The sequence below is a fragment of the Bos indicus genome, chromosome 5 (genome assembly GCF_029378745.1).
Source record: "Bos indicus isolate NIAB-ARS_2022 breed Sahiwal x Tharparkar chromosome 5, NIAB-ARS_B.indTharparkar_mat_pri_1.0, whole genome shotgun sequence".
NCBI lineage: Eukaryota > Metazoa > Chordata > Mammalia > Artiodactyla > Bovidae > Bos > Bos indicus.
In genome coordinates, this window is record NC_091764.1 from 99699546 (window position 1) to 99727490 (window position 27945).

The window sequence follows — 27945 nt, forward strand, 5'->3', positions numbered from 1 at the left end:
GCAATGGCACCCCACTCCAGTACTCTTGTCTGGAAAATCCCATGGACGGAGGGGCCTGGAGGGCTGCAGTCCACGGGGTCGCTTGGAGTCAGACACGACTGAGTGACTTCACTTTATTTTTTCACTTTCATGCATTGGAGAAGGACATGGCAACCCACTCCAGTGTTCTTGCCTGGAGAATCCCAGGGACGGGGGAGCCTGGTGGGCTGCCGTCTATGGGGTCGCACAGAGTCGGACACGACTGAAGCGACTTAGCAGCAGCAGCAGCAGCAGCAGTAGCTAATATATAAAAAGAAAAAAGAAAGCATGGAAGTATTGAAAGACAATTGTTATACAAAACTCTATCCCCAGAGAAAAGATAATTATATGAGAATCATATGAAGATATAATTATATTCCATAAGTGAAATAAAGATAATTTAAGATAGGTAGAGAAAAATTGTCATTACCTTAGGTCTATGCTAAGGATGTACTATAATGTCCATTAGAAAATAATCCCAAATGGAACCTCTAAGATTCAGGATAAAGGGCAATGAAATAGGGAAATGCAGGTGTAAATCTAAATGAATAGTGGTTATATAAAACCATATTAGTGTCTCTAGTTTAAAATTGCATAAGCTTGAACTACACTGCAAAGGACCTAAGGCTATGGCCCAGAGAGTAAAGAATCTGCCTGTAATGTAGGACATGCAGGTTAAATCTCTGGGTCAGGAAGATCCCCTGGAAATATTGCTTGGGAAATCCTATGGACAGAGGAGACTGGGGAACTACAGTACACGTGATCACAAAAGAGTTGGATGTGACAGCAAAAACAACAAGAAGGCTATTAAAATGTCTAAGAAGAGGTAAAATAATTATTTATCTTAGTCATTACTAGGTCAAGAATGCATGTTGAAATTTTTAGTTATTTAGAATAACTGCTAAAATAATAAAATATTATGTAGTTATGAAGCTAATGTGAAGAAAGCAATGGCACCCCACTCTAGTACTCTTGCCTGGAAAATCCCATGGACGGAGGAGCCTGGTGGGCTGCATGCAGTCCATGGGGTCGCAAAGAATCGGATACGACTGAGCGACTTCCCTTTCACTTTTCACTTTCATGCATTGGAGAAGGAAATGGCAACCCACTCCAGTGCTCTTGCCTGGAGAATCCCAGGGACAGAGGAGCCTAGTGGGCTGCCGTCTATGGGGTCGCACAGAGTCAGACATGACTGAAGCGACTTAGCAGTAGCAGAAGCTAATGAAGGAATTAATTAATGGAATGATAATAATTTAGTGGATAATTCTTTTTCCTTAATTTATTTATTTGTTTATTCATGTTTGGCTGTGCTAGGTCTTCCTTGCTGAGTGCAGGCTCTAGAGCTGAGGCTCATTAGTTGTGGCACACAGGCCTAGCTGCCCTGCATGTGGAATCTTCCCAGACCAGAGACTAAACCAGTGTCAGGCAGATTCTTAACTACTGGACCACCAGGGAAGTCCAAACAGCTAATTCTTAATTAACAGATAATACTCCACAAAATCAATGAAGTAGAAGATTTCATATCAGAATCATTCTTAGACAAAGACAATCAATCTGAGGGTTGCAGGAGTTAAAGCAAGAATTTCAGCCTTATCCTTTCTGGGTATTCAGGGACCCATAAAGTATTGAGGGTGGATATTGGAGTATGAGAATGAATAATTCTAATCTCAAAAATGGAAGTAAGCTCAAATGCCTCCAAGTCAGAGTTTTCTTGTATTCTCCTTTTCCTATCAACTACTTTCACTTGCAGACTAATTTTATTTACTTCTGTCAATTGGTCATTTATTTAAAAACTACTTCAGCTCGCTTGACTTCTTCACAGTTCTTAACAGATTCATTTATCTCAGATGAATATATATAGTTTAGTAGCCCATAATGTAATTTTCTCAGCCTCTTTTTCTAGAAAAAGAACCATGTGGTTTTGTGTGAGGAAGCCACACTAAGGAACTTCATCTTTGTGTAATCTAACTCCCCATTTATTTCAGCTTCAAGTAATGGCCTAATATAAATTTTCAAGGTCCTTTTTGCTCTATTTCTCTCCCTTAACATGTGTTTCTGTAAGAACTAGTTTATTATCTTCATGAGGAACTGATGGTAACTGATTCTTCAAATCATTTTAATAGCTGAGGCTCCAAATATACTTACTATCTTAATTTCTACTTTCAGTGAATTTTCTGCACTAGGATTTTACAGTCTCCAGATATAATTCCTGTGATTGTCTTATTACTGACTACTCTATTTAGGTTGAATGCCTCATCATTGTTCTCTCAAGAGAAAATGTGCGTATCTCACCCTAAGTTTGTTGTAAAGAATATGCTCCACTTCCAAAAGGCCATTATCTTGGGAAAGAGTAGTTTATAATGTTGATAATAGTAATAAACATGGCAGACACTGCAGGTAAAAGCTGAAGGACTCTACAGACCTATATATACTGGAGCAAGAGGTTAGAGGAAGAGACATACAACAGATCATCTAAAGGCTCTGAGAACAAGCTGAGAAGTTAGGACATTTAAAAGCAGCCATATATGTGAGGGCAGAGAAGCCAATGGCACCCCACTCCAGTACTCTTGCTTGGAAAATCCCATGGACGGAGAAGCATGTTAGGCTGCAATCCATGGGGTCGCTAAGAGTCAGACACGACTGAGTGACTTCACTTTCACTTTTCACTTTCATGCATTGGATAAGGAAATGGCAACCCACTCCAGTGTTCTTGCCTGGAGAATCCCAGGGACAGGGGAGCCTGGTGGGCTGCCTTCTCTGGGGTCGCACAGAGTCGGACACGACTGAAGTGACTTAGCATAGCATATATGTGAGGGAATAAAAATCTACACAGAGACTCAGGCAAGATGCAAGTTCAAAAAGGCCTGAGAACCCTGTTTGAGAAAAGCACATTAGGAACTTGTTCAGAAACCAGTGATCTTTAACAAACAGCCACTCTTATCTACTGATCTTGGACTTAAGCTGCAACATACAGCTCTTTAAGGATACCTGGCAACCCCTTAGAAATTTATTTTTCATAGCATTGGTGAAAGGTATATCTTCTGGATCACCTCCCACATGTGTATGAGAGGGCCTTGAATGACAAATCCACTTTAATGTTCTTATCTCCTTAAGCCATTGATATTCCTTCCTCTACATTAAACCAAGGCAGGCCCAGCATTCAAGCTCACTTAGCATGGACTGTTTGTCGAATCTTTGTGTTGTACACCCCAAACTAATATATTGTATGTCAGTTATATCTCAGTGTAAACAAGATCTGTTGAAACTAATAAACTAAATCAGCAAAGTTACAGGATACAAATCAACACACAAAAATCAACTGGGTTTATATACACTAAAAATGAGCTAGTGAATTATGAAAAAATTAAACAATCCCATTTATAATAGCATCAAAAACTAATAAAACACTTAATGATAAACTTAACCAAGGAGGTGAAAAACTTGTACACTGACAACAAATCATTAATGGAAGAAATTAAGAAAGACACAAATGAATGAAAAGACAATCTATGTTTATGGATTGGAAGATTTAATATTGTGGAAATGTCCAAATATTGGGCTTCCCAGGTGGCGCTAATGGTAAAGAACCCACCTGCCGATGCAGGGGACATAAGAGACATGGGTTCAATCTCTGGGTCGGGAAGATACCCTGGGGAGAAGGGAATGGCAACCCACTCCGGCATTCTTACCTGAAAAATCTCCATGGACAGAGGAGCCTGGCGGGCTTTAAGCCATATAGGGTCACAGAGTTGAACACTACTGAAGCAACTTAACATGCACACACAGATGTCCATATTATTCAAACTAATCTGCAGATACAATGCAATTTCTATCAAAACCCGAATGGCCTTTCTTTTTAACAAAAAAATAAATAAACTGAATACTAAAATATGCATAGAACTGCAAGATATCCTGAATAATGTAAGCAATTTTGAGCAAGAAGAACCAGCCTGAAGGTATCACACTCTTTGATTTCAAAACATATTACAAGGCTACAATAGTCAAAATAATATGATACTGGCATATGCAGCAACACAGAGAAGCCTGGAAGACACAATAAGAGAAAGAAGCCAGACAGAAGGACAAATACACATGATTCCACTTACATGAGGTAATGAAAAGAGTCAAATTCATAGAAACAGAGAACAGAATAGTGGTTACCAGAGACTGAGAATGGAGGAAATGGGGAGCTGCTGCTCAATCAGTATAAAATTTTAGTTCTGCAATACAAATAAGTTCTAGAAATCTATTGTAGAGCATTGTCACTATACTTTAAAATTTTTTAAGAGTGTGGATATCATGTTGTGTTCTTATCACAATAAAAATAAATAAAAATGTTCAGAGTGGTTAAAAAAAAAGACAAGTTACTACACCCTATACTGTGATTAACTGAATTTCTATTACTATAGTTCTGTATGGTTAGAATGTATGGAGAAGAGAGGAAAAACCACATGCATACTACCAAAATTCTGACTCCAAAATAGTGTCCACTTTGTCACTATCTATTTCTGTCAACCCTTTAGAAAAAATGACTTCAGAAAACAGATTTTATCAGTTCTTTTTACTTCTGTTAAGTGACACTCCCATAACCATGTCTAAACCATTGCAGATTTTTTTTATCTCTTCAATGAATGAATGCATGCATGAATGTACAAATGGAGCCTGGAGAGGAATAGCATTCTAAAATTGAGTAACTTTTAAGAACCAACCAAGATCTTGGGGAATGGAAAGAAGAGAGGAGTAAGATAGAGAGAGGGGATTAAGTGATACAAATTACTATGTATAAAATAAATAGACTACAAGGATATATAGTAGAGCACAGGGAGTATAGCTGATATTTTATAATAACTATAAATGAAATCTAACCCTTAAAAATTGTGAATCACTATGCTATATACCTGAAGCCTATATAATATTGTAAATCAACTATACCTCAATGAAAAAATAAATGCAAAGAATGTATTTTTATAAAAGAGGAAGAAAAGAATCAACTATGAACAGCTTCAACACCAATGTGAGAGTTGTTGTTGTTACTGTTAAAGCACTAAGTCGTGTCCTACTCTTTACAAACTCATGAAATGCAGCACGCCAGGCTTCTCTGCCCTTCACCATCTCCCAGAATGTGTTCACACTCATGTCCATTGAGTTGATGATGCCATCCAATCATTTCATTCTCTGTCGCCCTGTTCTCCTCTTGTCTTCAATCTTTCCCAGTATCTTTTCTAATGAGTTGGCTTTTCGCATCATGTGGCCAAAATGTTGGAGCTTCAGCTTCAGCATCAGTCCTTCCAATGAATAATCAGGATTGATTTCTCATAGGATCGACTACTATGTAGGAAAGGAAAACTGAATTGAATAGATTTATTTAAAAATGATTATAATCTTTCCAATTTATCGACTGAGTGGGGTAATCTAATGAGAAAAAGTACAGAGTATCTAGAAAAGTAGCAGCACAAAGCTAAATGATATGACAACAGAATATTGTCATGACAACAGAATGATATGACAAGCTATTTAGCATTCAAATCTAATTTTTTTAAACTTTTTACTTGGTATAACCAATTAACAAAGTTGTGATAGTTGCAGGTAAACAGCCAAGGGACTCAGTCATACACATACATGTATCCATTCTCCCCTAAACTCCCTCCCATCCAGGCTGCCACATAACTTTGGGCAGAGTTCCCTGTGCTATAGAGTAGGTCCTTGTTGGCTATCCGCTGGAGTTTGAGATGGACAAATCTAATTTTAATTGATCCAAATTGGGTGGACATTCTCTTCCTTTCCTTCTTCAACCTGCTGAACAAGAGATGTCAAACGTCAGTTGTTTCGAGTGCCTGATTCTGTTAAGTGTTAGATCTATAAACTTGAATAATATTCACAATCCCTAGAAGATTAATTCTCATCATCTGAAAAAATGTAAAACTAAACTGAATAGAAATATGTCCTGAGAACAGTTCAATGTATAAACATATAAAAGTATTAACATATACCTAGCAACTACTACTAATAATAATAATTAGAATAAAAAACATGTATGTTGGGGCTCACAGGACAGAGGGTGATATTTAGAGTAAGCTTGGAAATTAAATTTTAACTAAAGAACCTGCACCCTGATATGGCACAATGCCGAAATTTTCAGAAATGCTACATAGTCATTATCAATGAACCTGTCTTCTTTGTTCACACCTTTATGCATCAGTTGAATACGCTCTTATCAGTTCAATAGTTTATACGTGTGTGGCTGAAACATCACACTGTACAGTACAGAATATTTCCAACCACAGACTTGTTGCTGCTCAAAACAACAGTTAACACTTACACTAGTCTTGATGTGACTATACAGTTCCGGGGAAGAGTTGGAAGGGTCATGGAAAACATGAAAACAGCATGGTTGATTAAAAGAACAAGCAGCAGCTGCAAAATATATTAGGAGTCAAAGCAGTGTACCTGGCCAAGGAGTAGAAGATGAAGTTTAAAGAGGAGAGAAAGAGACCAAAAGTGAGGTGCACAACCCTGGATGTGCGTGATCACTGTTACTTTAACATCATTGTTTGTGTTGTTATCATTCAGGCAGGCAAGTGTGATCACAGGAAATCACACTAGATTCAAAATCATGACAGTCTTTACCCACTAAAAGAGTAGGGTGAAAGAATAAATACCCAAACAAAAGAAAAATAAATAAATAAGTAAAGATGATAATCATAAAGCATTGACTGGCCTGTGGATACTCTAACCACATTTTATATGAGATCTATTTTAACCTAAAAATTCATTTTAATATAATAGAATGCATGCTGCTGCTGCTGCTGCTGCTGCTAAGTCACTTCAGTTGTGTCCGACTCTGTGCGACCCCATAGACGGTAGCCCACCAGGCTTCCCTGTCCCTGGGATTCTTCAAGCAAGAACACTGGAGTGGGTTGCCATTTCCTTCTCCAATGCATGAAAGTGAAAAGTGAAAGGGAAGTTGCTCAGTCGTGTCCAACTCTTAGCGACCCCATGGACTGCAGCCTACCAGGCTCCTCTGTTGGTGGGATTTTCTAGGCAAAAGTACTGGAGTGGGGTGCCATTGCCTTCTCCAAATAGAATGCACAGAGGTAGCATATTCTATAGATGGAAATACTGGAAAATAAAGACACATCAGGAACACCTAAATTGCCATGGGGAAGGGTCTCAATAATACCAAACAAAAGTTATTCTCGTTGCTATTAAATACAATTTTTAAAAAATATTTACCTTAGTAAAAATCTTTATTGTCTGTGTCAATTTCCTCAGCACCACTGAAAAGTGATTGCACTCAATGGAAAGTTTTCAGAACAGGCAACTCACACTAGAAGAAAAGAAAGCTATCATATGACAAAAATTATTCCTGAGATAAAAAGTGAATCACACAACCATGGTTTTGCAGAATATATTAAGAGAATCAACCTATTCTTAGAAATCAGTTGCAAGACTGTGTAGTTAAATGTCAGTTTTAGCAAGAACACAATCTAAAATTTAAAGCTTATTTTACAAATAGAAGTCAAATTTCTAAATTAAAAACATGTTATTCTAATCCAGAGTGACATGAGACATAGCCAACATGAATCACACATAACATCCAACAGAGTCAGAAAATAAAGACAAATCAAAAGACAAACAGTGATTGTTCTCTTACAGACAGTGCTTTCTCATCATTTCTTTAAAGGAAGTATAATGTGTAAAGTCCATGATATCATATGTAAAGCCTGTGAAGAGAAAAGAATTTTAAGATTAATACTTTTTATTAATAAGCATTACATATGAATACATAAATGAATTAGTTCCCAGTGAGGTCATTTGAAAATCAAGTATAATAATATTTGTTCAGCAAAATGTAAAATGGGAAATCTATAATTAGCTTAGTTCAGGCCCTGGAGCCAAACAGATAAAAATGTTTTACTTTACAAAGATATGGATTTTGGCATTGTGGATAAGGGATAAGACACTTGTATCTCTCATGTCAGTATATCAAATAAAGTATTCTCAATTCTTTTTTTGCCAAACATGTTTTCAATACAACACCCCTTCCCACCATTCCTGAACCCTTCTACACATGGTTCCATATTGATAATTTATCTTAGTGATCTTACCCACGTGTCACAATAAAGAAGCTGACATGCAGATTAGACAAGATAGGTTTAATGAATCTCTTCACAAAATAACTGTGTTAACAAGTCACACTTGTGATTGGGTACAAGAAATATCTCTCCCAAAACACTGTGGTCCTTTGTCCTTGGGAGACCTGCTTTCTTCCACCCTGTGTCAGTCACTACCCTTTTTGTCCCCCTCCACTTCCCCTGCTCTGCTCCTAACTCAGGTGCTGTTTCCCACAAAATATATGTCAATTTTCACGCCAACCAAATCCGGTCCAATTCAGTCAGTGGGAGCAAGTGGCTCGACATTTGAAAGGTGGGAAGTGGTGAGAAGCCTGGTGTTCTTGCATCTCTCTCTCTGCTTCAGGCTACATCTCCCACCATGGCTACATCTCCCACCATGGTTACACCAAATGGATTTAACTCCTGCCAAACAGCAACTGCCTCTGCTTCCCAGCCTCCACCAGACACCATCCCACCAACTGGAATTGTGGTCCTGGTTCCCACTAAATGGCTTTGGAGACCCACCTGCTCCCTCATCTCCTCCAGCCCTGGGAATGGTCCCCACTTTCTGTTTTGCTCATCTCTGGGCTGTCTTCTTTCTCCCTGTCTTTTCAGATCTATAACTGCTTTGGAAATATTTTCCTGTATTAAATTCCCTCCATTTAATGATCTGGCCTGGGCTTAGTGTACCTTACTGGACCCTTACCAGTGCTGCTCCCTTCTTCAAATAAGATCCAAACTAATCGACACATCCTTGCTTGCCTGACTAGTCCTCCAGTCTCATTTCCTATCCCTCTTCTCTTCATTCACTCAGCTCTGGTCACAATGCCTTCTTGCTGTTCCTCAAACAAACCATGCCATCTTGCATCTGAAAGCCTTTGCATTGTTTTCATGGCTCCTCCCCAAAATGTTTTGGAGGCTTGCTCCTTCATTTCGTTTATATTTTGTGCAGGTTTCATTCCTGGAAAATCCTCATGGAGCCCTGTACCTATAGTTGTCCTCACTGGGGCAGTGAACTTGCACCGATTTATTTTCCAATCATGACCATCCCCTCAAATCAGACATCCTGTGTCCCACACCTTCTGTTTGAGCTCTATATTTAAAAAATATATATTTATGTATTTATTTGGCTGTATCAGGTCTTTTTTGCAGCACAAGTCATCTTTGTTGTATCATTCAGGGTCTTTGATCGTGGTGCACCAGCTCTCTAGTCATGACACACATGCTCCAGAGTGTGCAGACCGAGGAACGCCATGGCATGTAGGACCTTTGCTCCCTGACCAGACACTGAACCCAGCCCCCTGCAAGACCCTCAGGGAAGTCTGGTTGAGCTTTATATTTGACTAGACAATATTCTTATATAGTTGGAGAAGGGAATGCAACCCACTCCAGTATTCTTGCCTTGAAAATCCCATGGACAGAGGAGCCTGACAAGCTACAGTCCATGGGGTCACAAAGAGTCCGACATGACTGAGTGACTGCGCACATTCTTATATAGTATCTATATTTGTTTGCTATTGCTACAGCAACGAATCACTACAATCTTAGTAAGTAAATGAAAACAACAAAAATTTATTCATAGTTTTGGAGGCTAGAAATCTAAATGAGGGCCAGTGTTAAGATTTCATCAGGACTGGTTTCATCTGCAAGCTTAAAGTCTCATCCTTGTCTCACCCAGCTTTTGTGGCTGCCAGCATTTCTTGAATCGTGGCCACATCACTCCAGTCTCTGTTTCTGCAGCCACATCACTTTCCCCCCTCTCAATGATCACCTGTCAAGGCGCACTCTACTTCCATCCTGAAAGGACACTTGTGATTACATTTAGGACACATCTGGATAATCGAGAATAATCTTCCTATCTCAGGATTCTTAATTTGCAAGCTTAGAGGTGTGGGAACATGGACATTAGCATTATCAGTTGGGCATACATTATCACAAGTAATAGAATTAGCTTCAAAATCATGATTGCTTTTATTTGGAAGAGGAAGGAAGGAGGAAGAAGAGACAGAAAAAAAATGTGAAATAATATGAGGCTGGAAAAGTCTTTAATGAAAGTTAGAATTATATTAGGATGGAGAAATCATTAATGCAAGTCATATATATGATGATATAAATGTTACAATCATATTCTAAATGATATATTTATTCCCCAGAGATTTCTTTTCAAGTGAGTGCATTGAGCAACATATTTTTTAGAAGAAAATACTGGGAAAGAAAATGCATTAACAGGAAAAGCTCCCAAATACTTGGCATACTTTCCACTTCTATTAAAAAAAATAAAATTTTTTGAAAACTTAAATTATTCCCCCTTAGGGAACTAAATTGTAATTGGACAAGAAAGTTATAAGAACAGATATATAGATATTCATGCTAAGCAAAACAGAAAACTAGACTAAGCAAACATGGTAAAAATAATTCTTAAAATAATAAGTGAATGAGACAGGCATGAGTTACAGAACATGTGGAAGGAAACAATCCATTCCTAGCAACCAGCTCTAAAACCTCTGTATTTAAATGGAAGTTTTTGGAAGATTATAGAAAGCTAAGAATTTAAAGCAATAAGATTTTAAAATCCATGTTTGTTATGGGATAAAACCTTAAGAGATGAATAAGAAAACTAACAGACAATAAAAAGGGTTAAAGACAGCACCAGTTCAGGGATTGTGTTAAGTACAAGATACGGTCACACTACTTCTTCTCTCTCTCTCTCTCTGTAGATTTATTTAGAGAGAAACACATTCCACAGACAGAGAGTAGCCATCTCAGAAGGCAAGAGGCCCCAAAATATGGGGTGATTAATTTTTATGGACCGGGTAATTTCAGTGCTTCCCTGATGGCTCAGCAGATAAAGAATCTGCCTGCAAAGCAAGAGACCTGAGTTTGATCCCTAGGTCAGGAAGACCCCCTGAAGGAGGAAATAGCAACGCATTCCAGTTTTTTTGCCTGAAAAAAACCCATGGACAGGGGAATCTGGTGGGCTACCGTCCAAATAGTCATAAAGAGTCAGACACAACTGAATGACCAAGCACACACAATGAATAGGAGAATTTTTCCAACATTTTGGGGAAGGGGCAGGGATTTCCAGGACTTGGTCCAGTGCTCACTTTGTTTCCTTTTATGGTCAGCTTCAGAACTGTCATGGTGCCTGTGGGTATGCCCTTTAGCTTATGCTAATGAATTATAATGAGCATATAAAGAGGCTCAAGGTCTACTGAAAGTTAAATCTTCCGCCATCTTGGACCTAGTTGGTTCTAACTACATTTTCTTTTTCCAGTAATAGACCTAGATATAGATGCCAAATCCCTTATATGTTTTATTTTTGGTTGAAAATACACACACACACACGCATGTATCTTTCTGGGGAAAGCCTCATTCAGTGATCAAATTGCTTTACTAAGAAGAAGGACCAGAAACTATAAAACTCCTAGAGGAGAACATAGGCAAAACACTCTCTGACATACATCACAGCAGGATCCTCTATGACCCACCTCCCAGAATATTGGAAATAAAAGCAAAAAGAAACAAATGGGACCTAATTAACCTTAAAAGCTTCTGCACATCAAAGGAAACTATTAGCAAGGTGAAAAGACAGCCTTCAGAATGGGAGAAAATAATAGCAAATGAAGCAACTGACAAACAACTAATCTCAAAAATATACAAGCAACTCCTACAGCTCAACTCCAGAAAAATAAATGACCCAATCAAAAAATGGGCCAAAGAACTAAATAGACATTTCTCCAAAGAAGACATACAGATGGCTAACAAACACACGAAAAGATGCTCAACATCACTCATTATCAGAGAAATGCAAATCAAAACCACTATGAGGTACCATTTCACACCAGTCAGAATGGCTGCGATCCAAAAGTCTACAAATAATAAATGCTGGAGAGGGTGTGGAGAAAAGGGAACCCTCTTACACTGTTGGTGGAAATGCAAACTAGTACAGCCACTATGGAGAACAGTGTGAGATTCCTTAAAAAACTGGAAATAGAACTGCCTTATGATCCAGCAATCCCACTGCTGGGCATACACACTGAGGAAACCAGAAGGGAAAGAGACACGTGTACCCCAATGTTCATCGCAGCACTGTTTATAATAGCCAGGACATGGAAGCAACCTAGATGTCCATCAGCAGATGAATGGATAAGAAAGCAGTGGTACATATACACAATGGAGTATTACTCAGCCATTAAAAAGAATACATTTGAATCAGTTCTAATGAGGTGGATGAAACTGGAGCCTATTATACAGAGTGAAGTAAGCCAGAAGGAAAAACACCAATACAGTATACTAACGCATATATATGGAATTTAGAAAGATGGTAACAATAACCCGGTGTACGAGACAGCAGAAGAGACACTGATGTATAGAACAGTCTTAAGGACTCTGTGGGAGAGGGAGAGGGTGGGAAGATTTGGGAGAATGGCATTGAAACATGTAAAATATCATGTAAGAAACGAATTGCCAGTCCAGGTTCAATGCAGGATACTGGATGCTTGGGGCTAGTGCACTGGGACGACCCAGAGGGATGGTACGGGGAGGGAGGAAGGAGGAGGGTTCACGATGGGGAACACATGTATACCTGTGGCGGATTCATTTTGATATTTGGCAAAACTAATACAATTATGTAAAGTTTAAAAATAAAATAAAATTAAAAAAAAAAAAAGAAAAGCATTCACATTAAAAAAAAAAAAAAGAAGAAGGAAAGTAGAGTCTTTCTTTCATTTCTTTCATAAATTTTTGAAGAAGCCATACTAAAAATCAAAAACAACTAGATGCCCAAGAATGATATGGGTCATGGTGATCCATTAAATCACAATGGTCAGAATATAAATAATCTCAAAAACTGAGGGCCTGGTACAGAGTAAAGTCGTGTTGCTGGAATTGATTGAGTAAGGTGAAATAGAAACACTATTGCTTAGAAAAGTGCTGACAACAGTGAGGCATCATGGGTACCTCCAAGAAGGGGTCAAGCATCTGATGTAATTAATCTACCAGGAGTAGGAAGGGAGAAATGCCCAGTGCTCTGTGGTCTCCTCCACCAGGAAACAATGGAGTCAACTTTAAGAATCAAAAGTCTGGTACGTAGTAGAAGCCTATGCAATCAGAAGCAGTCCTATACTTTGTGCTAATCTGTGATAACACTGCACCAAAACCCGACTGAATTCCATGAAGATGGTGAAAATGAAGTCATCATTTCTGGAAGTATGACTATAAAAGTAAGGCTGCCAAAGGAGCTCTAAGGTGCAAATATAAAACCTTGCCCACCTTAAGAAAAAAAAATCAGTGGAAATTAATATCAATTTTTGTGTGAAATCTGAACATCACATATAATAACATAGATGAATCACACAAATATTACACTGAAAGAAAAAATGTTTTATACAAAACATAACAAAACAGAATTTGAAATAATTCTTGAAAAAGAATATACAAAATATACTAGAGAAATATCAGAATAGTGGTTGACTTTAAAGAGTGGGTAGGGATCTATTGGAATGAACTTGAGGGAATCTTCTGGGAAAGAGTAATAATCTTCACCTTTTTAGAAAATAATTTAATTTATTCATTTGTTTATTTTTGGCTGCACTGAGTCTTTGTTGCTACGAGCAGACTTTCTCTAGTTGCAGCGAGCAGGGGCTACTTTCTGGTTGCGGTGCAAGGCTTCTCATTGCGGTGGCTTCTCTTGTCGTGGAGCACAGGCTGTAGGGCAAGCAGGCTCAGCAGTTGTGAGCCTTATGGACTTAGTTGCCCTATGGCATGTGGAATCTTCCCAGACCAGCAATCGAACCTGTGTCCCCTACACTGGTAGGATTCTTAACCCCTGGACCACCAGTGAAGACCAATACTCTGCATCTTGATCAGAATTTGCAGCAGACTGTATGATAAACTTATTGAATAGTAACACTAAAATCTGTGCACTTACTGTATGCAAATTATAATTCAAAAGAACAAGAGAATTGTAAACAAATATTGAACTCTAGTGAGTGATATACATGCTATAGTACTCAGGAGGGAAGTGTGCTGATATCTGGAAATTTTGAAATGTATAAAAAATAAGGTGTATCAAGGTGGATAAAAGCATAGGAGACAGATAGGTAATGGAGGAAATATACTCAAATATTAATGGTACAATCTGGGTGATGAATATATCTATGCTTGCTATAAAATTCTATCACCAGTTCTGTTAGTAAATTTTCACAATGTAACAATATGAATGGTAGTGCTTAATTTATTCTGTGGTTCAACAGCTTTTCAGGTTCTTCTTCAAAGGATAATGTTAATATATAGTTCAGGGATATTTGGGGGAAATGTCTATAAATTATGTATGATATTTGCCTGTTTATACTAATAATTCAGTTATATTATTCACTGACTTCTAAACAAGATGAGCTGTAACACGGCATGTCAATGCTTCAGATATTGCCCTTCAACAGTAGGTAATAAAACCATGTATTGTAGCACATGGGCTGCGTTGTTGTAAGTAATTATATAACTTTAAGGGAATCAAGTTGAAGGCATAGGCAGAGCACTCTCTGACATAAATCACAGAAAGATATTTTTGATCCACCTCCTAGAATAATAAAAATAAAAATAAATGGGACCTAATTAAACTTAAAAGCTTTTACAAAGCAAAGGAAGCCATAAAGAAGATGAAAGACAACCCACGGAATGGGCGAAAATATTTGCAATGAAGTGACACACAAGGGATTTATCTCCAAAATATACAAACAGCTCATGCAGCTCAATATCAAAAGAACAAACAACCCAATCAAAAAAATGGGTGGAAGATTTAAACAGGTCTGCCAAAAAAAAAAAAAACACATGAAAAGATGCTCAACATGATGAATTATCAGTTATTCAATTCAATTGTGTCCAACTCTTTTCAAACCCATGGACTGTAGTGCGCCAGGCTTCTCTGTCCTTCACTATCTCTTGAAGTTTGCTCAAACTTATGTCCATTGAGTGGATGATGCCATCCAACCATGTCATCCTCTGTAGCCCCCACTCCTCCTGCCCTCATTCTTTCCCAGCACTAATTATTAGAGAAATGCAAATCAAAACACCAATGAGATATTACTTCACACCAATCAGAATAGCCATCACTAAAAATGTTACAAACAATAAGTGCTGGAGAGGGTGTGGAGAAAAGCGAACCCTCCTATACTGCTGCTGGGAAGGTAAATTGGTGCAGCCACTACGGAGGGTAGTCTGGAGTTTCCTTAAAAAACTAAATATAGAACTACCATCTGCTCCTACAATGTCACTCCTTGCCATATATCAGAGAAAACCATAACTCAAAAAGGAAACTTTAAAAAAAATCCTCATGGAACTACATACCAGAGTACAAAGCTAATAAACTCTGAAAAGTTGCTCTGATCTGCTTTTTTGCTTAGAATGACCATCTAGGAAAGAAATTTTTTGCTTAAAATGACCATCTAGGAAGGGAAATTTTTTTGCTTAGAATGACCATCTAGAAAGGGAAATATTTAAAGAATAAAAGCATAGTCAAGTAAGTATGGAGGAGTGGAAGAAACCGACAAAAGGAGTTTTGACTTATTGAGGGATGCGGAAGTCATTCTGGCTTATGCATAAGTTAACTTGAATTTTATATTAAAGTGAAAGTGTTAGTTGTTCAGACATGTCCGACTCTTTGTGACCCTATGAATTGCAGCCTTCCGGGCTCCTCTGTCCATGGAATTATCCAAGCAAGAATACTGCAATGGGTTGCCATTCCCTGTCCAGGAGATCTTCCAGACTCTGGGATCGAACCCAGGTCTCCCACATTGCAGGCAGATTCTTTGCCATCTGAGCCACCAGGGAAACTAACACCCTATTGGTGGCCTATCAAACATACACTGTACATCTGCTTTAATTATTAAAGAAAAGGACACATTGATCAAAAGTAAAGAATGTCCATGTTAAAAATAAAGATTAAATGCTCCCTTCTGGGGATGCCAATGCTGATCCTCCTTTGATAATAAGACTCTCTTCCTAGGTGCCACAGCCACACTGACCCTCTGCATACATGCTACTCTTTTTTCTTTTTTTGTGAATCCTTGAAGGAACGCTGGGCTTCCCTGGTGGCTCAGAGGGTAAAGCGTCTGCCTGCAATGCTGGAGACCCGGGTTTGATCCCTGGGTTGGAAAGATCCCCTGGAGAAGGAAATGGCAACCCACTCTGGTACTCTTGCCTGGAAAATCCCATGGATGGAAAAGCCTGGTAGGCTACAGTCCATGGGGTCACAAAGAGCCGGACACAACTGAGCAACTTCACTTTCACTTTGAAGGAATGTATCCCTGACTTGCTTGTTGTTCTTTGTTCTAACAAGATATGAAACGATGCTGAAAATCCTGCTTCTCCAGAGAAGTTATTGGAGAGTCTGCCATCCAGATTATAGTCCTCAGTTTGCCTCAAATAAAGCTCTTTTCTGCTCCTATTAGAGATTGTTTATTGGTTATTTTCATCAATGGAAATGCTTGGATTAAGAACAAATACAGCACAGTTGGACCTCTGCACCATAGGTTTTGCATCTTCCAATTCAACTAATCATGAATTTTTAAAAAGCTAGAAATTTCTGAAAAGCAAATCTTGAATTTGCCACACCCAGGCGACTATCTACATAGTACTTACATTGTATTAACAACAACTTATATAGTATTTACATTGTATTAGGTATAAATAACCTAGATAGGACTTATATGTACATTTGTTATATGTAAATAATACACCAAGGTTATTTTTTGTACATAAGCCATACATTTATATGGAGAAGGCAATGGCACCCCAGTCCAGTACTCTTGCTTGGAAAATCCCATGGGTGGAGGAGCCTGGTAGGCTGCAGTCCATGGGGTCGCTTGGAGTCGGACACGACTGAGTGACTTCACTTTCACTTTTCACTTGCATGCATTGGAGAAGGAAATGGCAACCCACTCCAGTGTTCTTGCCTGGAGAATCCCAGGGACAGGGGAGCCTGGTGGGCTACCGTCTATGGGGTCGCACAGAGTCGGACACGACTGAAGCAACTTAGCAGCTATACAAATATTGTAAAATATATGCTAATATTTTATATGAGGACCTTGACACATCTACACAGTTTGGCACCCACCAAGGGTCCTGGGAGCAATCTCCTGTAGATATCAAGGGACGATTATATCTAATTCTGTCATTATCACGTTGCTTCTGCTCTAGTGAAATAAGAACTTTAGTAAAGCATAACTTTTGCTCTTTGCATATAATTTTAGACCAAATCTTATTAAATAAACATAAAAGGGAGCTTATTGTGTCTGTATGTGTAAAAGGTATAGAGGGTTTTAAGACTAAGAGAAGATGAACCACAGCTTGTCATCACTGTTGTTTTAATAATTCTAAAGGCTTTGATACAATTAAAATGAAATAAATACTAATCATTTATTTTTTAAAAATACTATGCAACAGAATAACTTAAAGGAATGAACATTTCACAATTGAGACTTTAAAGCAAAATCCTTTTAAACCACATTGTCACCTGTGGGTCTAATTAGCTATCTCAGAGTCACCATGTTACCAAATAAATTGGACTTTTGGGTAGTAATCAAGCTGAAAACTAATTTTGAAAAAATTATGGAACAATTCTATTTCTTGTGCAGTTATACTAATCTCTACATCTGGTCGTGTTCTATCACTTAACAATATATTTTGACAATTTTATAGACAAAAAAAGCAATACATATATCAGTGACAATAGTGTAAGTTTACATAAGACAACTGTTTAATGTCCAACACAGTCTAACCTTGTCTCATTAACTTTATCTCATAGCGTAATTCAGAAAATATTTAAGGCAATGTCTCCTAAAGTGCATTGGCATATATATTCTAAGTATTACCACAGTGTTATTTCATGAAAAGTCATATAAATGAAAGTATATACACTCAACAAAATTATAGTACATTTATAAAATAGCATTGCAGTATATTTTGAGAACATTCCATTTTTACTAAAGGTGTTCATTTACATATTTTCTCTATAGACCAAGATAGTGACCATTGGCGATTCTATCAAGGTGTAGAATTAGATAAGTGTAATGCTCATCTTTTCTGTGAATTTACAGAATAAATAAGGTGATTCTATTTTTTATTTCTTATTGGAGTATAATTGCTTTACAACAATAGGTCACCACAGAGCATTGAGTAGAGTTCCCTGTGCTGGATAGTAGGTTCTCATTAGTTATCTATTTTATATATGGCAGTGTATATAGGTCAATCCCAATCTCCCAATCCATCCCACTCCCCCTTTCCACCCATCTTGGGGTCCACAGATTTGTTCTCTACCTCTGTGTCTCTAGCTTTGATAATAGGTTTTGCAAGTAGGTTCATCTGGACCATTTTTCTAGATTCCACCCACATATATGTATCAAAAAATAAGGTGATTCTTACAAATGTAAGTCTGTTTAATTTCACAGCTTTCACTTAGATAAACTTCTCTTGATTTGTAAGATAGACAGTTATGTCTTAATACAGGTGTAGGAAGAGAAAACCTAAAACAGAAGAAATGGCATAGTCTTCGTGAAATTGTATAACAAGTAAATACCAGAGAAAAGAAATATAAAACTTTCATTTCATATATAAACACTTAAAACACAATGTACATATAATATAATTGAATCAAATTGAATTTCTATCAGTAGCACAGATAACTAAGATTTTTACAAATTTAAAAGTTATTGATAGATTACTACTACTGCTAAGCCACTTGAGTCCTGTCCAACTCTGTGCAACCCCATAGACGGCAGCCCACCAGGCTCCCCCGTCCCTGGGATTCTCCAGGCGAAAACACTGGAGTGGGTTGCCATTTCCTTCTCCAATGCATGAAAGTGAAAAGTGAAAGGGAAGTCACTCAGTCGTGTCCGACTCTTAGTGACCCCATGGACTGCAGCCTTCCAGGCTCCTCCATCCATGGGATTTTCCAGGCAAGAGTACTGGAGCGGGGTGCCATTGCCTTCTCTGTATTGATAGATTACAGAACCTTAAATATTTCATAAAAACTCAAGTAAGGATGTAAGCGTCTGAGAGGATGGAGAGCAGGCTGATTATCATTGCTTATAGAAGTAGACAGACAACTTAAAAGAGTGAAAAGCCTATGAATAACAAGTATCATCACATTTTTCTGGTGAGGAAAATAAACATTTTTAGTGTCCATAGTGTTTAGGCAGATGGTGGGTAGAATGTAAAAATGCAGGGAGATTTTAAAGCTATATTAATGACCTGGAAGTTGGGTCTTATCGAGCACTATGGTTAGTGAAGAAGTAAGATTTTAATCCATGATCTGTGTTATGAGCTGAATTGTGTCCCATTAAAAATGCATACATTGGGATTCTACCCTCCATTACCCTAGAATATGAGTGTAGATAAGGTATTTCAAGAATTATTTCAGTTAAAAGAGGTCATTAGGGTGGGCCCTAGTCCAATATTGCTGCTGTCCTTACAAGGGGAAATTTGCACATAAACAGGTATAGGGGGAAGACCACCTGTAGACCCACAGAGTAGACAGTCAAGGAGAGAGGCCTCAGAAGAAACCAAAGTGCCAACACCTTGGCCTTGGACTTCTATCCTCTGCATTCAAGAAAATAAATTTCTGCTGTTTAAGCTACTCCATCTGCAGTGCTTTGTTATGAGAGCCCTAGCAAACAGATGATGTGTAAGAAAAATTCTCAGGAGAGGACTTATTAAGGAACTGAGTTATGTTATCTGCTTCTGGAGGCTACAATTCTGAACATGGGATTGGATTTAAGTTACTGTCTCTTTTCCCAATTACCTAAATGTCCATGAAATTGTGTCTCGGGCACCCTTTATTTCTATTATTATGGGCAATTGCAGCAATTAAACCGAGGGCAAAGAAGATTGCATTATGTCAGATAGATACTTACATATCATAAGGCAGAAGTGAATCATTTTCCCACAGCCAGTGCCTGCCAGTTTCATTATAGTAGACTCCAATCCAAAAGAAAGACTTTAAGGAGAAGAAATGCTAGTGATAAACAAATACATGCAAATACAAAGTTCTCGTTATTATCTTTTCATCAACTGCATGAGAGTCCTCTTTAAAAAATTCAACACCGTGTTTATCTTTATTCAATTCATCCTGTCCACAAACTCATTATCATATGCTATATTCCAAAATCATTTTGAGATTTAGCTAATGATACAGCAAGAAACAAAACAAAATTCCCAGTTCTTATGGGAGACATGGAAAATAAATAAATATGAGTAAAAAGATAGTGTGGGTTTGGTGAATAAGGGAGTAAGGTTTTTAAAGGAATGGCAGCAAGGTCTATAAGCAAGACCTTTATAGATGTCTTGAAGATTAATTTTACCCCCAATGTCCAACTCCTGTCTCTTCAGGTGCAGAATGGAGAAAACATCCTCTATCAGAAGAATTCTTACAGTGGATGCTTTAACCCGATGCTGATGTCCATTGGCAGAGTGAGGGAAAGCTCCTCCATCTCCTTGCATCCTGTTCTAGATTGTGAGGCACTGCTCACACATTGCCATTAACTTTCGGGCCACAAAGGCTATACTATCTGGTTGTTGGGCTATATACCAGGTTCTTTTTCCTCTGATTGGGATAGTTCTTGTAATAACTGTCTCCTTCAAAATTCATTCAACATGCATATTTTCTAAATGTCTTTTTTTGAGGGGGTAGAATTCACCTGGGCTAGGAAGCTCCCCTGGAGAAGGGCATGGCAACCCCCTCCAGTATTCTTGCCTAGAGAATCCCATGGACAGAGAAGCCTGGTGGGTTACAGTCCATGGAGTCACAAAGAGTCAGACACAACTGAGCGATTAACATGTTCACATAACATAAAATATATGATTTGAACTATATTTAACTGTACAGTTAATGATGGCACTAAGTACATTCACATTGTTATGAGACTCTCAACCTTCATCTGTCTCCAGAGTTTTGCACCTTCCTAAACCAAAGCAATCAATACAAAGAAATACAGGAAAACAAAGAATGGGAAAGACTAGAGATCTCTTCAAGAAAATTAGAGATACCAAGGGAACATTTCATGCAAGATGGGCTCGATAAAGGACAGAAATGGTATGGACCTAACAGAAGCACAAGATATTAAGAAGAGATGGCAAGAATACACAGAAGAACTGTACAAAAAAGAGCTTCATGACCCAGATAATCACGATGGTGTGAACACTCACCTAGAGCCAGACACGCTGGAATGTGAAGTTAAGTGGGCCTTAGAAAGCATCACTACGAACAAAGCTAGTGGAGGTGATGGAATTCCAGTTGAGCTATTTCAAATCCTGAAAGATGATGCTGTGAAAGTGCTGCACTCAATATGCCAGCAAATTTGGAAAACTCTTCAGTGGCCACAGGACTGGAAAAGTTCGGTTTTCATTCCAATCCCAAAGAAAGGCAATGCCAAAGAATGCTCAAACTACCACACAATTGCACTCATCTCACACGCTAGTAAAGTAATGCTCAAAATTCTCCAAGCCAGGCTTCAGCAATACATGAACTGTGAACTTCCAGATGTTCAAGTTGGTTTTAGAAAAGGCAGAGGAACCAGAGATCATATTGCCAACATCCGCTGGATCATGGAAAAAGCAAGAGAGTTCCAGAAAAACATCTATTTCTGCTTTATTGCCTATGCCAAAGCCTTTGACTGTGTGGATCACAATAAACTGTGGAAAATTCTGAAAGAGATGGGAATACCAGACCACCTGACCTGCCTCTAGAGAAACCTGTATGGCAGGTCAGGAAGCAACAGTTAGAACTGGACATGGAACAACAGACTGGTCCAAATAGGGAAAGGAGTACGTCAAGGATGTATATTGTCACCCTGATTATTTAACATATATGCAGAGTACATCATGAGAAACACTGGGCTGGAAGAAGCACAAGCTGGAATCAAGATTGCTGGGAGAAATATCAATAACCTCAGATATGCAAATGACACCACTTTTATGGCAGAAAGTGAAGAGGAACTAAAAAGCCTCTTGATGAAAGTGAAGGAGGAGAATGAAAAAGTTGGCTTAAAGCTCAACATTCAGAAAACTAAGATCATGGCATCTGGTCCCATCACTTCATGGGAAATAGATGGGGAAATAGTGGAAACAGTGTCAGACTTTATTTTGGGAGGCTCCAAAATCACTGCAGATGGTGATTGCAGCCATGAAATTAAAAGACGCTTACTCTTTGGAAGGAAAGTTATGACTAACCTAGACAGCATATTCAAAATCAGAGTCATTACTTTGCCAACAAAGGTCTGTCTAGTCAAGGCTATGGTTTTTCCTGTGGTCATGTATAGATGTGAGAGCTGGACTGTGAAGAAGGCTGAGTGCCAGAGAATTGATGCTTTAGAACTGTGGTGTTGGAGAAGACTCTTAAGAGTCTCTTGGACTGCAAGGAGATCCAACCAGTCCATTCTAAAGGAAATCAGTCCTGGGTGTTCTTTGGAAGGAATGATGCTAAAGCTGAAAGTCTGGTACTTTGGCCACCTCATGCGAAGAGTTGACTCATTGGAAAATACTCTGATGCTGGGAGGGATTGGGGGCAGGAGGAGAAGGGGACGACAGAGGATGAGATGGCTGGATGGCATCACCAGCTCGATGGATGTGAGTTTAAGTGAACTCCGGGAGTTGGTGATGGACAGGGAGGCCTGGCATGCTGCACTTCATGGGGTTGCAAAGAGTCAGACAAGACTGAGCGACTGAACTGAACTGAAACCAAAACTCTGTCCCCACTACACAATAACTCCCCTTCACCCCTCCCCCGCAATGTACTCCCCTGCCGCTAGCATCTACTAATGTACTTTCTGACTCTGAGTTTGACTATTCTAGGTGCCTTGTGTAAGGCGATTCTAACAGTATCTGTCTGTACATGAAGGTCTTTCTACTTATTATTTCAAAACATCTCTCCCCTTTACATAAGAGCCTGGTCCAGTGGCACATTTTGCATATGAAAATGTAAACAAAAGATAAACTAGTCATACCCTTCAGCCATTTGTCTAGTGCCGAGGTCAGGTAAGTGCAAATAATTCTCAGCTTAATCCACTCAATCGACTTCACATATTTCAGATACCATTATGATGCTCTGTTTCACAACTTACCATCTCCTCCTTGTTTATCTTGATGAGACTGGAATTTAGAGATGAGCAGGCACTTTGACTCTCTATCCAAGTTAACATTCCCTTGGAAAAGTAGTAACAGCTGCATCTGAACCAAACCCAATTCTCTGGACAAGAATGACACTGAGGTCCAAGACACAGGTTCTCTATGATTGCATTGGGGAAAAAAAAAAAATCACAAAGCCTGACTTTATTATTTCTTAGATACGCCTTGTGAACAGAAGTACACCTTTGTCATGAGAGTAACATTTCATAAACACAAAAATTACTCAAAATAAAATTATGAATTGGAATGAAAATTTTTCTTTTTCTCTCACTTCTGAGACGTGTTGTACCCTTCATACAGTATATGATACTGGTGACCTAGAATCTATTCATGTTCTTATCTCCATACTTTGATATTACAGCATTTCAGGGCTAGAATGTCTTCACATTACATCTCCATTAGATTAATGTTTGTTAATATTTTGCCCCTGTAATATAAACTCTACTTCTCCAAAATTTGTTCTCATTACAAGTATTTCTATTCCCCTACAAACATATGAAGTCTTACAACAATTTCTTAAAACATCCCAGCAAACCTTACCCCTGTCTTCCTGTATTTCAGTTAATTATACACAAACCTCAGTTTCACAAGACTGTAAGTTATTTGATGGCCGGAATTATGTCTTATATTTTCTATTACACATCCTAGAGTAACTTGCCCAGAGAAATCTCTGTGTGTGTGGATAGACAGTGATAGTGTTAGTCTCTTAGTCATGTCCGACTCTTTGCGACCCCGTGAGCTGTATCGCCCACCAGACTTCTCTGTCCATGGAATTCTTCAAGGCAAGAATACTGGAGTGGGTACCCATTCACTTCTCCAGGGACCCAGGGATAGAACCTGGGTCTCTGACCAGCACAATAATACTTTTAAATCAGTTTAAGAAATCAGTCTGTAAAACCTACCTTTCTGCTGGATTTTGAGAGGTGATTTTTTGGAAGATGCTGCAAAAACAGTCAAATATCATGAGCAGTTCTTATTTTAAATTGAAACCTCAAAAATGAGATACTCAAAGACTATATTTCATAAAAATAAATCAGCAATTTTCAAGAAAATAAAAAAGGAAGAATTTTGGTAAGCTAAAATTATTCTCAGCCTGTTTTGGCTTATCATATTCTATGAAATGAAACAGCGCTCCTGAGGGGAACACAATTTGGAAGTTTCTGTATTTACTTACAGTTTGCAGTAACAACAGCTACCACCATGGCCATGGCCATTAGGAGAAGGCACAAGACACCCAGGATTTTAGAAATGAGCCTCCATGGAAGAGGCAAGACATCTCCTGAGAGGACTGAAAACACAAGCAGAATCAAAATTAGATGAAGCAAGATGACTGGATGAATAAACACAATGCTGAAAGAGTAATTTACAGTTAAGAACACATCAAATACATGTCAATTCTTGATTCTCACAACAGGCCTGCAAAATATTTCCAAACAGTTTTAGATAATACTGAAATAGAAGTTTTAAAAAATCTCATTTTTTTCCACAGGTTTTTTGTGTAATATAACACAATCAATTCACAGCAAAACAGAGTCCCTAATTCACTAATGCTGCCTCCAAAACTTACCATCATTTTCTCCCCACCCCAAAAAAAGAAAAGAAAGATAAGCTGAGCAAGAAAACTGCAGAATGTCAATTGATTCATTTAGGCACTGAGCAGTTTTCCAACATGAAAAGTTAAAAGAGGCTACAATTCAGATTAGGAAGTCAACAAATACTGTTTGTTTATTCTTCTGTCATATATCAAGGTTCATAGTGTTTCATGCAAGTATAGAACCAATGATGGTGTTATGGTAAGAATAAGAAGTTAGGGACTTCTCTGATGGCCCAGCAGTTAAGACTTTGCCTCCTAATACAGGGGCTGTGGGTTTGAGACCTGGTTGGGGAGTTAAGATCCCACATACCTCATGTCTAAAAAGCCAAAACATAAAGCAGAAATAATATTGTAACAAATTCCATAAAGACTTTAAAAATGGTCCACATCAGGAAAAAAAAAAAAAAATCTTTAAGAAAAAAAAAAAGCTGCCAGCATCCTTGATGGACCTATATTTCACCAGTTGGAAGATCAAAAGCTATACAAGGCAGGCTTATTTTTGTCATTCAACTCGGGGACATTTAATATGTAAAAAAAAAAATAATTTTTGAGTATCACCTTTATCTTTCATATCAACTTCCTTCCTCCCACTGAATTTCTTCCCCAATATGATTGTCACGCATCTCTTACAGTCTCTTCATTAGTTATCACCACCATGCCTTAATCACCCAACTTAGACCTAGTGATGGGTCACCTGAGTGATTGCCCTGATGCCAACTGCTCATTTTCCATGTTATACACCTTGTGCACTGTTACAGATATCTGATGAAGGAAGTCAAACAGCTTGCCACTAATTCACATCAGGATCCCAAACTTCACCTGGATTCTCAGTGGCACTTGACAATGATTTACCCAATCTATTTTGTGCTCCAAATTTAAAAGAAATACATTTATGTTCTGCTTATGTAAATAGTTACATCAAAGATTATGGCACAAAGTATGCAACTCTAGCCCAGAGATCAATCAGTCAAAAATATTTATTTCTCACACTATACAACTTCTGGCTTCCAATCAAGGTATCTAACTCAATCCTCTCAAACAGCCACAGCTAGTCATTGTCCTTCATTTACCATTGTTGTCTCAAGGGAATTACTTTCCAACGCTTTTCTATTCAAATCATATTCTTCCTCTAAAGTCTAAATAAACTCCCACTTTAGCAGTGAAATTTCTAAACTATCCAAGGTATCTTTTAAATTATTTACAGCATTTAACATTTGGCCTTTAGCGTTATCTGCACTAAATTAACATTTACATTTTTGCTTGTACATTTTCATTTTCTAACTAAGTTTAGAAACTGTTGTATTTTTGTATCTCCCAGTGCATAGCATGTCAGTATACAATTTTAGGCATTCTCTACATGTTTACTGAATCCTCTGTTTTAATGTAGCTTACCTTCATCATTGACATCTTCTGCTATATTTTTGTGCTGTCTTTTACAAGGTTTCTGGTGTTTCAGCTTCTTCTTGGTTAATGGCAATTCATTAGGATCCAATTTATGCTTAATATTTTTTGGTGTATGCCTCTGCTGAAAATCCTGGTTTAGAGTAGTAATACTATAAATTATGGGTTCTTCATCCATCTTTATATAGGAAAAAAACTGTAAGGGATAAAGTGCTCAAATATCAGTATATCCTTCTATAATTTGGGAAGGCATATTATAATATAGAAAAATGAAATCTGAGTTGCAGGAAATTCCCCAACAGTCCAGTGGTTAGGACTCTTAACTTGCACTCTGAGGTCACAGGTTCAATCCCTAGTCAGGGAACTAAGATCCTGCAAGCCACGTGACATGGCCAAAATAAAATAAAATGAAATAAAATCTGAGTTTATAAATAGATACATCTATTACACTTCCCGGAAGCATGTTCTCAACAGTTTGAAGCCCTGAGTACAGGAAAAAAATGTCACCGAGAACATAAAAGTAAAGGAAATAGAACCCTACAAAAGTTAAGCTGTCTTAATTCTTAACCAGTTCTTATATAAAAAGTAATCATTGCTTTTAGTACAGAATTTAAAATTTAAAAATTCTAGGTCTGCAATGAAGTCACCCAAAAACCCAAGCCTGTTTCTAACATAGTTCCAGTTTGCCTCATGGAACTGAATAGTAAAAGACAGAGCTGGTGTTCTGCTATTATTAGGATTTGAAATATGTTTATTAGCTGTGATTCTCGGAGGCATTGCACAATTTACGGTTAGAACACAAAGTTAACCATTTCACTTTTCCTAAGTGACTCTATGATTAACAACATGACTTATGAACAATATCTTTTGTATTATTTTGTAACTGAAATAAGACACCCCATAAGTGGACCTAATAGCTTGTTTCTACATTTTATATAAATTCTCTTTATTGTTAAAAAAATAAACAAAATAGGTTAAGTATCCAAATAGCTAAACTTCAAAAGTGTGAAGAATTTTGTTGTGAACACGGGCTATCAGATTCATCGCTGGCAAAACACTAAACGGGATGAAGTCCCTTACTTGTCAGGGTTCTAAATACCTTCAGTTTAAACTTCTCAGAGAAACTTTATTTAAAAAAGATTACTGGACATACATCAAAGACTTGAACATAGTCAAATAAAGCAAAATACAATATGTTGAAGCAGAAAAAAAATATTATACTTTATGTTTAAATTTATTTAAAATGTTTAAAACCAGAAACTGCACAAAGAAGAACTGTCTAGTGGTCACATCTTTCAGGAATTAGAGGAGGAGGGATTAGAAAAGAGCCAGAAACAGGAAAACATACCTGAAATGAGGAGGGAATTCCTTGTGCTACAAATTAGTTTGTGTAAGTCTGAGGAAGCAGGACCTGGTAAGTTGGCACAGAATCAGAAACTGGGCCTCAGTAGAAAAACTACTTATTGTGCAAGGTTTTATAATTAACCAACAGGAAGCTTTATTCTTTTTTTTTTCTTTCTGCATTTGTCCTTAGCACCCACAATATTGCTGATATAATCTTATTTCTTGTAACTTAGGCCAAAGTTATAAAAAAATATTACCTGCATTTTATTCTCAGCCATACTAAATAATAATGTTTGT

General features: G+C 37.9%; 1 protein-coding gene across 7 annotated transcripts; it reads right to left on the minus strand.

Moving 5' to 3' along the window:
- Positions 1-5570: 5570 nt before the first annotated feature.
- On the minus strand, positions 5571-27803 carry LOC109559669 (killer cell lectin-like receptor subfamily E member 1). Of its 7 annotated transcripts, XM_070790130.1 has the most exons (11): positions 27653-27803; positions 26296-26500; positions 24484-24597; positions 24212-24250; positions 23246-23409; positions 20042-20142; positions 18552-18652; positions 7673-7742; positions 7252-7345; positions 6338-6353; positions 5588-5811 (listed from the first exon to the last, which is right to left on the minus strand). In XM_070790130.1, the coding sequence occupies exons 2-9, from the start codon at positions 26480-26482 to the stop codon at positions 7327-7329; spliced, it is 795 nt and encodes a 264-aa protein (XP_070646231.1). In that variant the 5' UTR covers positions 26483-26500; positions 27653-27803; the 3' UTR covers positions 5588-5811; positions 6338-6353; positions 7252-7326. The 7 variants fall into 7 exon arrangements, with proteins under 7 accessions (XP_019817124.2, XP_019817123.2, XP_070646231.1 ...); XM_019961565.2 differs by lacking the exon at positions 6338-6353 and having other exon boundaries at positions 5571-5814; positions 20042-20124; XM_019961564.2 differs by lacking the exon at positions 6338-6353 and having other exon boundaries at positions 5577-5814; positions 24484-24588.
- Positions 27804-27945: the final 142 nt, after the last annotated feature.